The sequence below is a fragment of the Colossoma macropomum genome, unplaced genomic scaffold (genome assembly GCF_904425465.1).
Source record: "Colossoma macropomum unplaced genomic scaffold, Colossoma_macropomum, whole genome shotgun sequence".
NCBI lineage: Eukaryota > Metazoa > Chordata > Actinopteri > Characiformes > Serrasalmidae > Colossoma > Colossoma macropomum.
Window position 1 is genome coordinate 24,517,979 of NW_023494792.1, and position 13,432 is coordinate 24,531,410.

Sequence of the window (13,432 nt, forward strand, 5' to 3'; positions counted from 1 at the left end):
CACTCAGTGTGGTCATTGTCAGTCAGGATGGCCATCACCAGTCAGGATGTTTATCATCAGTCAGTGTGGTCATCACTAGTCAGAATGGTTATCATCAGTCAGTGTGGTCATTGTCAGTCAGTGTGGTCACTGTCAGTCAGGATGGTCATCATCAGCCAGTGTGGTCATTGTCAGTCAGTGTGGTCATTGTTAGTCAGGATGGTCATCATCAGTCAGTGTGGTCATTGTCAGTCAGTGTGGTCATCATCAGTCAGGATGGTCATCATCAGTCTATGTGGTCATCGTCAGTCAGGATGGCATCATAAGTCGGGATGGTCATCGTCAGTCAGTGTGGTCATCATCAGTCAGGATGGCCATCACCAGTCAAGATGATTATAATCAGTCAGTGTGGTCATCACTAGTCAGGATGGTCATCATCAGTCAGGATAGTCATATTCGGTCAGTGTGGTCATCATCAGTCAGGATAGTCATAATCAGCCAGTGTGGTCATCATCAGTCAGGGTGGTTGTCATCAATCTGGATGGTCATCATTAGCAAGTGTGGTCATTATTATTCAGTATAATCATTATCAGTTATTCTGGTTAATATCAGTCAGTCTGGTCATTGTCAGTCAGAGGCGCCATCATTATTCAGTATAGTCATTGTAAGCCTGTCTGGTCGTTATTGGTCAATGTAGTCATTTTCAGTCATTGTGGTTATTGTCAGTCAGGATGCTCATCATTGGTCATTGTGATCATTACCAGTCTTTGTGGTAATTATCAGTTAGGTTGCTCATGCACTGTCATTGTCAGTCAGTATAGTCATCATGGATTAGTGTGGTCATCAGTCAGTGTGGTCATCATCACTCAAAGTGACCCTGATCAGTCAGTACGTTCATCAATCTACAATAACCTTCAATAAAGTTTTTATACATCTACATGGCTGAAAAAATCAACGCTCTTTGTCTTTACTTTTTTAATTACATACCCTTTTTACCTAAGATTCACATGGAGACACTAAATGGGCACTATATGGACTGACCTGGCTGGAGAATGCCACAGTAAGGGGGCCTGCTGCCTAACGCTTCTCTCCAGGATGTGTGGAGGCTGCTGGATGGTTATAATATTGTGTAGTAATGAATTAACTGTGCGTCAGAAAGTCTGTGCTACACTTTGGAGCAGATAGAGGGATGCGTTTAACTGAAGAACGAACAAAAGGTCCTCTTTTACAGCCTGCACTGAAAACAACGACAGCTTACAAATACCCGCACACTCATTGGACGAGAGGCCTTTAAAGAGCCCGCGCCCGTCGCTGCTGATTGGCTGGGGCGCGTCAGGTCCGCTCGTCAGCCTGCGGCTCGGAGTCGCCTGTCAGTGAACGCGGAGGCTCCGGACCAGAGAGCGCGGAGGATCGGTCAGCGTCTGCAGCCTTGTTGCTCAACTCTTGTGCTCATTTTTCGGGCTGGCCGTGTTCCGAGTGACTCCATTTGACCGTCTCCGTTTGGACATGGACCTGCTGAGGTCGTAGTATCAGCAGCGGACAAAGCGGAGCCCCAAAGCCGAAATGAGCGCGGGTCCAGCGGGCTGTGGGTCGGCGCCTCACCGCTTCGCCCACTACTTCATAATATGTGGATTAGACAACGAGACGGGCCTGGAGCCCGACGCTTTAGCCGGTAAGAAACAACAGTGTCATCGCGGTGATGTGTGATTAATACGTGAGTGAGGTCACAAAATGTAGTTTTTTATCTGTTAAACGGGAGCCAGAGCGGAGTCTTACAGAGATATACAGCTACGAGAGCTGAAGGGCTTTATCTACCCCACTGTTTCGTAACGAGGTGCCTGAAACTGAGAGCTTTAATAGCGAGTTCGTGCTCCGGTCTTGATGTGTTTGTTATGCGTGTTTGTGTGTATGATAGTGACTAACGTTACTAAATCAGTGGAAGTGAAGCAAACGACTTAATGGAATTCGTCACTGGGAAATCTCGCGACATTACCTCTCTGAGGTTAAGTCTCCTGTAGAGTAAACAGGTCCTGATGGGATTAAAATATAATCATTAATCAGAGGAATATTTTGTATGTATCCAGTAGCCCGGTTGCAGTTTCGGAAGGTATGTAACCTTATAACCTTCCCCTGAGGAACAAAGGAGACTGGGCATGACCAAGAAACGTTTTTTTATTTTTATTTTTTTTTTATTATTGTTTTTTTATTCAATGCAAAACATGGCATACAACATCAGATGCATGTAAAAGTATACATATAACCGTGTACACATACGTAATATTTCTAAGGGAGTGTATAAACCTACACAAAAGTATTGAAGTACATACATGTTCTAACAGTTTTTATAGCTTTTGTATTTTATAGAGGGCTGGATTAATTCAATATAATGTTCTGTCTTTTCAGAGGCAAACATTGGCCTTTTCCCTGAGAATTTACACTTGTGAATATAAATCTTAGCCATGAAATGACTAAGAAACACTACCAGTCTTGGCCTGTCTCTGACGTTTGAACAGCACATTAAAAATCATTGTTTTCTCCATATATTGCTAAATGTCCATGTGCTTGAGGCAACGTCGTGTTGTGCGTGCTTTGAGGATGTAGCCCAGTAAAACTGATTGGCACAGGCCTCACATTGCTCTCTGGGCATGCAATTAGGTTTAGACAAAATAGGCAAGTTCAGCTTTGATCAATAATTCTGTTTGCTAACCTAATTTCATGGCAAGTCAAGGAAATGGGGGTGTCAGGAATTGTAATTGGCAAAATGTGTTGTTGAAACGTGCATAGAATGACACACAGGAGTGAAGACATGAGTCTGTATACATGATGTGATTGTGGGAAAATGAATGAAATGAGCTGTGTATTCTTATATTAAAGAGCCCATATCATGAGAAACTAAATTTACCATACATAAGTAAGAGTGCGATGTAGTAGGGGGACTCAAAACATACCAGTCACTCTCCAGTCTGTGTGGTACATATATGGAAACCAAGCTATAAAACAGCCTGTTTTGTATTCCCATTCATGTTTTTGTCATGTCACAAAAATGAACATATTTACATATATCTCTGTATTTCAGCTACAGCAGTTTAGCTCCTCTCAGCCAGTCCAGACTGTTAAATGGAGCACATTAGAGGGCAGCCAATTAGAACAAAGGTCACTTAAATATATTGTTCTTGAAGGTACAATAACAAAAAACAGCCTGTTTAATTCTAAAGGATAAGGGAGATGAGAGATTTAGCCTTGCAAAGAGTCCTGTTTTCTTTCGTTGTTCCTCCATACTTACCATCCCTGTAGCTCCCTGTCTCCTGTCCTGCCTGGCCTTGTTTTTAAAGACCCAGGGACTGTCTGTCTCCTTGTAAATCCTGACACCATTAAACAGTTAACTGTGTGAGAGCCAGTCTTGTGCCTCCATCCACATGCTGTTCCTTTAGATGAGGTAATTGTGTAGACTGTACTTAAGTGTGGGTAACGCCGTGCGGAGGCAACCCTGGACTGCGAAACCATCTATTTTAGCTGATTTTTTGAAATGCCAATAGGCTATTGTTACCGTCTGTGTGTTTTTGTACTGGGTTTAAACCTGTGATGTAATGAGGTAGGATGACAAAGGAGTTTCCGTCTAGCGATGGGCGTTTGTTTCTGTGGAGCAGAGCCCTCAGTCTGTATGCTTAAGGTATTTCTGAGGATGTTCAGGGTGAATTTAATGCACAGCCTAGGGAGCATCTCTCAAAGCAAGATAGCTGGATAACTTAAGCCCAATGTTAACTATTTTCCAATAGGAATGTCACTCAGCTCTTTTGCAGTTGGACAGGCTTGACTTTAGGCTGAAATTATCTGGCTACAGTGTTTGTGAAATGCCCCCAAAATCTCATTTTCAAGGCAAATGTTGTTTAGGGAAACATGCTGCTGTTTGCACTAGATAAATGCACATGGTGATATGTACTGTACTCATATAACAAGTTACACATATGAAATTTATCTATTTATTGTAGTGCACTTTTATGTTTAGCACAGCAAATGGGACAGATACAAAGATTTGCAGTGGCCACTTGACCACCTAGCAAATTAATCTCGTGGCCACAGTAATGGAAACTGCTTCAGTAGTAAGAAACAGCCAGGTGTTGCTTTGCAAAAGGAATTTATCAAAAGGGTAAAATAATTCAGTTGTGGAGACTGTGGTGGTCCTCCTGCTGATTTGGTCCACTCATCCAAACCAGTTTATTTCATTAGGCACTCTTTAGCTACTGCAGCAATGGCCTCTTGGTGTGACGCCAGCTTATTTAACACCTTATTTTATTTTAGACTGTATTTGAGTGGTATTAGCAAACTTCAGCCAATGGAAGAGCTTCTACAACGCGAAGTGCGCCAAGACCAGCTCAGCAATGGGGGCCACCACAGTCACCACATCACTTTAGCTGTTGCAGTGGAAAGTGGTAGTAGTAAATTCCAATTAAAATTTGATACAGTTATTTCCATGTTAAATCGAGGAAAAAGAATACAAAAAAGTCTCAAAGATAAGTGACCACTAAGCCCAGAGGCTCTCCATTTTTATTGGCCAAAATGTGAAATGTTGTGGCCAAGGGCACGGGACAATAGGCTACTCTCGAGTACAGCTGCCCACATAAACCAAACGTAAATCTCCTGTCTGGTAAATCTCTTGTCTGTTTCACCTGAATCTGCACAGATTTTGTGTCTTTTTTTTTTTTGTTTTGTATTTTCTGTCTCGCTAAGACTCAATCCTTAAAAACATTCTTGGCTAACCAAAGATTCTGATTTAGATTCTAGAATGAGCCTGAAGTGACCTAGATGATGGTGCCTCTTTAAGATCCGAACTTCAGACAAAGGCAGAATCGCTGAACACCACAGATTAAGTTACCACTTGTTGAAAAGCCATCTTGCCCAACAGCTCAGTCTCAAGGGTGGAAGAATATGCTGCTGCAGCTGACTGAGATAAATAACTCTCAGCCCTTGCGGGGTATTGTTTGGTTTCTGCTGCCACTGTAGCAATGTTCTCACCTGCAGTTTATCTTCGTGGTGGGAAAGAAGACACCTCATCCCTCACTCATCAACCTCTAACCATAAACTGGCTTCAGTTTCAAAGCTGTGGGTTGGTGTAACTTGGGCTGGTCATGGGTAGCAATTTCATGATACGATACAGATTACAATATAACACTGAAAAGCACACTAGACATAAACGCAGTTGTCTTTTTTGCCCACCCCAATCCTACTTTTTTTTATTAAATTAAACCGTGCCATGATCAGTTTACATGGGAACTTTCAAAGCTGCAGGGTAAGTGCTGAGCACAGTATTTGCTTGAGGTGGCATAATTTTCTCGTATTCCCCAAGAAAACTAAAATGTGTACATCAGTAGCTTAGCTGTATTAAGGTGTTTCTCTCTGTTAGTAAGGCTGAAAGATTAATCATTTTATTTCAAAATTGCAATTTGAAGGAGTGCAGTTTTCACATTGCAAGAGCATATATAATTATAGTCTACGTTATAATCAGCATTGTCTTACGTTTTACATGGGAAAGTTCAACCCAGTAACACAAAGCTAGCGAACTGCCTGTAGATGAGTTAGACCAATCAGATGCACCCATGTTTTGTGACATTACAGCCATAATTAACTGGTAGCCTGGCACAGCGTTCAAGCGTCAAGCTAGAGAAAGTGGAATGCTCATCTTCTTGGCCAAAATAACAGGCCTGAACCTCAATTTATAGAAACAAATTGTAATTTAAATCGCAGTTTCAGTATCTGCTGGAAAAATTAGTTTCCCCCAAATCATTCAGCATTGGAGCTGACGTTTGGAGCATTAGAACTATTGCAGTCTCAGATTTGAGTGCAGTAGCAGTTTCTCTCGTACACACTATGTAAAAAATGTTTAGAAATATCAGCCATGACCATATCGATCCACATATCTCCAAGAGTTTGTTCATATTGGGCCAGTTTCCCAGACCCAGAGCAAGCCTAAACCTGGACTATAAAGAATTTCCAATGGGAACTCTCCTGTGCTGCTGCGGTTTAGTCCAAGACTAGGCCAATCTGTATCTGGGAAACAAGCCCAGTGAGTTTATCAATATTTTGAACACTGCTCTATTTGTAACTGCTAAAAGGTTCATATGTAATTCCAGCACAAGAAGTAGAGAACTTGGTGGGTGAGAGGCCAAGTGAACATGGAGAAGAGAGGGAGAGAGAGAGAAGGAGAGAGATGGGTTTTCCCGTTCTGCTCTGATGTATTTCTGGCAGCGTAGAGAGCTGCGTTTCCCTGCTCTCATTGTTAGGGTCAGAAATGCACTCTTCCTGTTGATCTCCTCCCTATGTTTCTGCATGACTGATTACACGTCTGTCCAATCCCAGAGGACTTACACACACGGTGACTAAACCCCCCCCCCAGCTCTGTTCATTTAAATCCAGCAGTGAAATCATTCGCCCATTCGTCTTCTAATACATGTCATCTGTGCTTACGTTAATTGAAAATGGTCTTGGAGTACATTAAGCTTGATGTGCTGTGTTTGCATGAATTTAATAATTTAATCAAAAAGAAATGTCACCTTTGTTGTTGTTGTGTTTTTTGTTTTTTTTTTTTCCCCCTTTTTTGGCATTTTCGTCGCTGTGTTACGTCACAAAATAAGCTTAGCTGATTGAGATTCTCAGAGGTCTTTACCAAACCCCTCGTCATCAATCTGGCTTAATTTGTATGTGGTATTTGGATGGCAATCAGCTAAGCTTAGAAGTTGCCTAAGCCGCCACCAACACTAATGCACTAAATGCTTTATTAGAGCTGCTGGTGGTGTCATTTGGACAGATTTTCTAGTTGACGTATTTACTCCATTACTATTTTTAAAGGTAATATTGAACCACCTATTACAGGAAAAAGTAGTATAGTGATTTGGAACTGCCTATTGCAGGAAAGGATTATAGTGATGAGGATCTGAAGTCTGAAAGCCTGCTTTCTGTGCTTTAAACTGGCCTAATGAGTATCAAAGTTCTAATTAAAGGAAAACTTCTTGCTAGTGGTGGGTAGTATGGCAGAAATATTTCATAGTACTTCAAGAAATCTTCACGATACATAATATTTTATGATATCTATTTTTTTCAGACATCTGAAATGTTGGAACAGGCAAAAAAAAATCCAAAAGCCACATCTAAAAAAAATACTATAAAAAAAAATACCATTTTTAACATTTCACATACTGCATTGCACTAAATTCAGGAGTTATCAGCAGTAAGCAGGAGTAATTATGCTCTCTTTGTTATGAAACCTGTAGCTGCTCATTGTTCTTTAAGTAGTGGCTGTATCCACAATATGCTCAGAAAAGCTCATTGCATTGTGTTGTGACATAATTTATCACGATAAATTTTGTCATATTGTCCAGCCCTACTTTTTGTTATGCTGTTCCTCCGGTGACTGAAGGTGAACATTTATTTTCTGAACAGTCCAGGTGTGACTACCATTTCAGTTTCCATTACAGATGTACATCCCAATTACAAGTGGATGATATAGCAAAAATGTCATATTACAGTGCTTTTAAATCTTATGTATGTATCACAGTAGTGGTGCATCATTTAAAAACTGCCATTGATTTCTATTCAACATGTAATGTTCTGCACCAAAACCATTAAAACAGGACAAATTATACGCTCTTTTCAAATGAGACATTCAGTAGGTCAGTATTCATGAAGTACTGGAAGATCCATGATATGTTCAGGGAGCATATTGTGTATCATGACGATGAAATGTATCACGATAGCCATAAAATATTGTCATATCGTCCACCCCTAATCCTAATTTAAAAATATGTGTCTGTGTCTGTGTGTGTGTGTGTGTGTGTGTGTGTGTGTGTGTGTCTGTGTGTGTATCATCTGTACAGTAAGTAGGTGAGTTGTTCCTAAACCAAAGAAAAAGAAACTTGTCTTTAGATAATGAATGATGAATCTTTTTACATGGTGTGAAAGTCGTGATTGAATTTACCAGGAACAGACTTGTTCATGCCTGCTTGAGCTCATTGCTCAGCCTGCCCTGGAGCAGTTCAGCTGTCTTAGTGATTCATGTTTGCCATGCTTATGATATGGATAACTCTGAATTAAAAAAAAAGTCAACTTGGGTAATCCTCCTTTATAATTTGACTGACTGATGCTGGGCAGCTGTTAAGTCCAGGCCTGACTGGGATGTGTTACCCTTCGTGCCCTAGCTGTCTGTCTGTCTGTCTGTCTGTCTGTCTGTCTCTCTCACAATATCTAAATGAATTGGCAAAGTTTCTGCGCTCTTGTACCAATAATAGGGATGAGCTTGAAATCATATCAGCATTGGACAGATGTTTATATGCGACCAATATTTCAACCTAATATTAGAGGACATTGGACCACTTTGTAAGTTTTTGGGGATTTGGAGACCTCTCTAAACACAATACAGAGTAGCTAAATCAGAAAAGAGCTCATTTACATATTTTGGTCATTAACGCACAGAAACAAAAATAGCCTGTTTAATTCTGCGGGATAAAGAGAGGTTATAAAATGGTCGTGAGTTGTGGGTGCATTTGTTACATAAACCCACAGAACATGTTATAAGTGGACCTCAGGGAGACCCATGAAATATGAGAAGTGTTGGATTTGGCTCCATAATTTTACTGCAGTTTTAACCCTCTACATGTAAATGTCATATTTCTCTGTAATGCTAACTCGGTGTGTCTGGTTCCAGTTTCTGGATTTTATAAATGTTCATGTATCAGCAGCGGCAGATGTGTACGTGAAAGTATTGGATATCGGCATTAGCCCAGAATTTCCATATCAGTGCATCTCTAATAATATGCCTGTAGCAATTATCCAGTGGCCTAAATCAGGGCAATGGCCTGTATAACTGTGTCTTGTCATGTTCCACCATTACTAAATGTGGACAGTATCTTCAATACTATGAATGCTGGTGTTGAACACCAACAACTCTAATATTTCGTGCACATCTGTTCCCTGTTTCCGTAAGTAAGGACTTTAACGTTTCGTTTTCAGGTTTCGCTTTCAGTGTTTGAGGTTCGGCCCAGAATACCAGCCACATTTAAAACCGGCTGTACACCATGCAGGCTAACACACTGTAAACAAGCAGTTTTTTCAGAAATTTTTAAATATCTTGTGAAGACGGGCTTGACCACTACAGCTATTCATATCATTAGAGTGATGTTTTGATGAAACGAAAAGAGTAATTCTAGATGAATGAATGAAAAATAAATTTTGTTCAGTGTCTTTTGGGAAGTAGACAGCCCATGTTGTCAAGTCTGCTCTAAATGCCGGCGTGTTCAGTATCCTTTTATTTACTGTTTTTATCAGGGTCACAGTACAGCATGAGTCCCAGGCTTTAGCAGTTTTTTTTGTCTTGTGTCATCATGACTTTGTCTGTGTAATCTTCAGGTCTTCTCCACTCCTCTGCATCTGCGCTACTCTCAGAGGATAAAGTAACACTTAAGAATGTGTGGAATGTTAGAAAACCTCACAGTGCTGAGCAGCCTGACCAGTGGTGACGAATGAACATGTTTTCCTTGAAATATGGTGGACCAAAATATCCATAGCGCTGTTCTAGTTTACAGACTAACACCCGTGAGGCATGGGCTAGGATTCTGAACTTGTTTTGAGTTTCCTATGACTTGGTTTTAGTTTTTTAATAACATAATAAATGTTTATCTAGAATTCTAATGCATTTGCCTGCTTTGTCCTTCAGCCACACATGGGTATATCTTTAGCTGCTGGACTTCATAAGCCAAAATCAGTTTTATGACAACATGATGATGCAAAATGTGTGAAGCATGTGCAACAGATGTGCAATCTAAATTCATCGTTGAGATGTAAACAGAGTCTTTCAGGTGGTTTGATGTGAAGTGGTATGTTGTAAAGAAGGCTGACACTGATTTATTTACAGTGATGCTGATAGAACCAGAGTTTGTGATGTCAACAATGCAAATATAGCCAATTTTCTGCAATCCCAAATTAAGCTACACATCTCTTATTTTCTTATTTGTAATACTGATGTTAAAATAGTGGTAAATAGTTTTTTGCCTCACAATGTCCTATATATACCTAACGTATTTGAAAAATATGTTTGACCTCAAAACTGAAAAATTAGGTCTCAGGCATTAGGCTTTTTTATAGTAGCTTTCTGTAAAGTACACGCTTAAATGATGGTTCTTCAAGTGTTCTTTAGTAAGTAAAATGGTTCTATGTAGAACCATGAACACTCAAAGAACCTTTTAATTACGGAAAGAGTTCTTCAGATTGATGGAGAATGTGTTGTAGATGGTTTTATATAGAACCTTTTTGAAAAGAGCTCTATATAGTACCACAATATAAGGACCTTTTTGAGTGCTATATAGAACACTTTTTTTTTTAAATGTCCTATATAGAACCATCTACAACATTCTCCATCAGTCTGAAGAACTCTTTCATGATGCCCTTTCATATATAGAACCATTTTCTTTACTTAAGAACCCTTGAAGAACCATAGTGTGTAGCTTTTAGAGGCATTAAACTCTTTAGACATCTGGTTCCTGTCACCACTGCTGGGACCAATTATGACCTGGTGAGCTTTTCAGGAATTATGCATTTCACATCAGATCACTCTGAATGACTTTGTTCACATATTAATGATTGAATTATACAGGAATTTTGAAAAAAATCAAAAGGAAATCCTTTTTAATCAGTGTGCACTTCAGTGCTTGGTTATTAATGGTATCAGTTACATGCTATTGTAAAGTTGTGCTTGCATTGTATCACCCCCAGTCTTGAATGTTGTGTGTGTATCCATACTCATCCAGTGTGCTTTCTTGTCACACACACACCACTTAGTTTTATGCACTAGTTATCAGAAGCTTCTTTTGTGGTTTCAGTTCCCCATGAAACGTGCTGCACCTGGTCTAGTATGACTTCTGCTGCGTCTCAGGATGTTTCAAACTGTTCCGCTGTCTCCATCTTTCATACCTTTGCCCATGTAACAGCAGTCGCACTTTCAGTTACCCCAGTTATATAGGCTTTAACACCTTGCCTGGTCTGTGTCAGCATATAATCTCTTTCTGGTCCTGTGTTAGTAAAGTAATCAGTGTTGTTCTCCCTCCTGTGACAGATTTTTACCCTTTGTTGTAAAAAATAGGGCCCTGTTTTTCCCACAGTTGAAATGCAGTGGATAGCTGGTGTCAAAACATAGCAAGTTAGTCTTTTCCTGAATCTTTCTGTTTACTCTAATGATATTCACTGCTGCACTATGGTTAGAACCACTCTTAAGGCCTCTTATGGATTTAGCAACCAACAGAGCTTTCACTGTTGGTGCCATGCAAACTTGGCATTGAACAATGCGAGTACTTTAATTATGCTAAGATCAGCAGATCCAGCGGGTCAAGAGGAGCATTGTGTTTGTGCTTACATATAATGTGTCTCCATTTATTGTTGTTTAAATGACGTTCTTCACTGTGTATTGTAACTGGAGACAGAGGTACAGAACTGGGTAGTGAAGGTCTATAGAGCGGATATTAGTGCACTGAATGCTTGGCCATCTGTCCGAGAACTCTGGCTAGGACAGAAAGACAATAGCTATGCTAATGCAGTCACACCTCCCAGGCTTTCAATTGACTTTGCCCTCTAATGGGACTTTTTTGGGGGAAGGGAGCTTGGACATGTCCAGTCAGTTGGCTGCTTCAACACATTGTATTTTTACAGGAAATGGACTGTAGACCAGGGACTGAGCTTTGGTTTGGGCGATGGTTCAAGCGTTCTCTGCTTTTCCTCTCGCTTAGTGTCTGGGCTTGTGTACAGTGCAGAGATGGTGAGGAGTGGGTCTGTAAGCCTGTTAGTGTAATCTCTTCAGACTTCTCTGAACATGTCTCTTTAATCTTTATTGACCTGATCTCTAATGGAGGACTGTACTGCAGCACTTCAAGCTGTGCTGTTCCACAGCTTTGCTTACATATTTACATCTAAGCCTGTTGCAGCAACTTGTGAAACCACATTTAAGGCATAATCAGGAAAAATCTAACACTGATTAATAAACTGTCTTGGTTAAGAATGTTTGAATTAGCATCGACGTCAGCTTATTTCAGTTCTTTATGTATTTATGTGCTTTAAAGGAAGTGTGTGTTAATTCATAGGTGTCTAAATCTCACGAAAGGGGAAGATTGCCATGACTTGTCTAGGTCAGGATGTATGACAGACATGAGTAGTAAACATGAAATGCGCAGAACAGTGCAGTAGTCAGAGACCACCCTTCTGTGTTTAATTTCAGGTCAAAGCAGCCATTAAGGACAAGCTGTTCCTTTCCTCAGCATCAGGAAAGAAGACACAAAACATATTTAACAACCAAATATAATATCACATTTTCAGTAATTTGTGTGTCCACTCTTTGTCTTTATTACCTTTTCTTTTTTTCAGGAAACTTGTTTTCAGTTTTTCAAAGAAAACTGCAGGGATATTTTTCCACTCTTCCAAAGTTCAGTTTTAGAAGTTGGATGCATTTTCTGCTTCTCAGTAAACGCTGTGATGTTGAGGTCTGGACTCTGGGGTGGTCAGTCTGTTGTTCAGCAGCTTCTCTAATTGTTTGATGCAGATTTTCTTCTTTTTTGTCTCTTTTCTCAGTAAGGTCTTTTTGACAGCTACACATCCTTTCAAACTCATAGGGTTGAGTTGTTCACACAGTGGAAGGACAGACAAACACCTGTGGACTCAGACCTGAAGCAAGAGTGTTGCTTGATTTTTCTCTCAAAGATGAAAGTACTGTTTATGTGATGTTTCGCCTTTTCTATAATACATACTTTAACTGGAAAGTAAATAAATGAATGTCTGAGTTTTGTGCAGTACTATATTCTAGGTCACAGAGCCAAAATACATTTTTATTACTTTATTAGAGTACTTGAAGAATGATCTGTTTCCAGCATTGCCTTTGTGGCTGTGGTCCTCAGTGACCCCTAAAAAAGAATCAGTCTTGTTAAGGATGGACTGAGTATTAGTTGAGGCAGGGACAGCTTGGGACAGACTCGTGGATGGATCAGCAAGTAAAAGGAACAGAAATAGTATCAATGTTTGTTTTTAAGCTGTTCTTAGAAAAATAATACATCTAAAATGTGATATTATCTTGTGATTTCGTTGATGTTCGGGAAAATGAATGCCTCTTTTGGTACTTATGCAAACAGCTATGTAGATGGATTTAACTTTCATTTTATTTTACTGTTGTGGCTGAATTTGGTTGGTTTCTTTTTTTGGCTTTGTCGATTCTTTATATCATCTTGTTTAGTTCAGCTGACAGGTCTGCTTATGTCAGTCCAGGTCATGCTTGTCTGAGAAAGGTGAGGGGGAGCCGTTGGGAGAGAGGCCGTTTTGGCTGAATAACTGTTATTTATGCACATCGTTGGAGTGATTAATGCTGTGTGTTTGTGTGAGTAGTGTCCGGTGGCAACAGCGTTGTCAACATTTATAAAAAAAAAAATGCAGT

The 13,432-nt window shown here is 40.1% G+C and overlaps 1 protein-coding gene across 10 annotated transcripts in view; it reads left to right on the forward strand.

The window, feature by feature from the left end:
- The first annotated feature begins 1,358 nt into the window (after positions 1–1,358).
- dennd5b (DENN/MADD domain containing 5B) overlaps positions 1,359–13,432 on the forward strand; it is a 51,637-nt gene continuing 39,563 nt past the window's right edge. For all 10 annotated transcript variants that reach the window (XM_036576673.1, XM_036576664.1, XM_036576667.1 and 7 more), the window contains exon 1: positions 1,359–1,651. In XM_036576673.1, the coding sequence (XP_036432566.1) occupies positions 1,543–1,651 (109 nt within the window). In that variant the 5' untranslated portion in view covers positions 1,359–1,542. The remainder of the gene's footprint in view (positions 1,652–13,432) is intronic.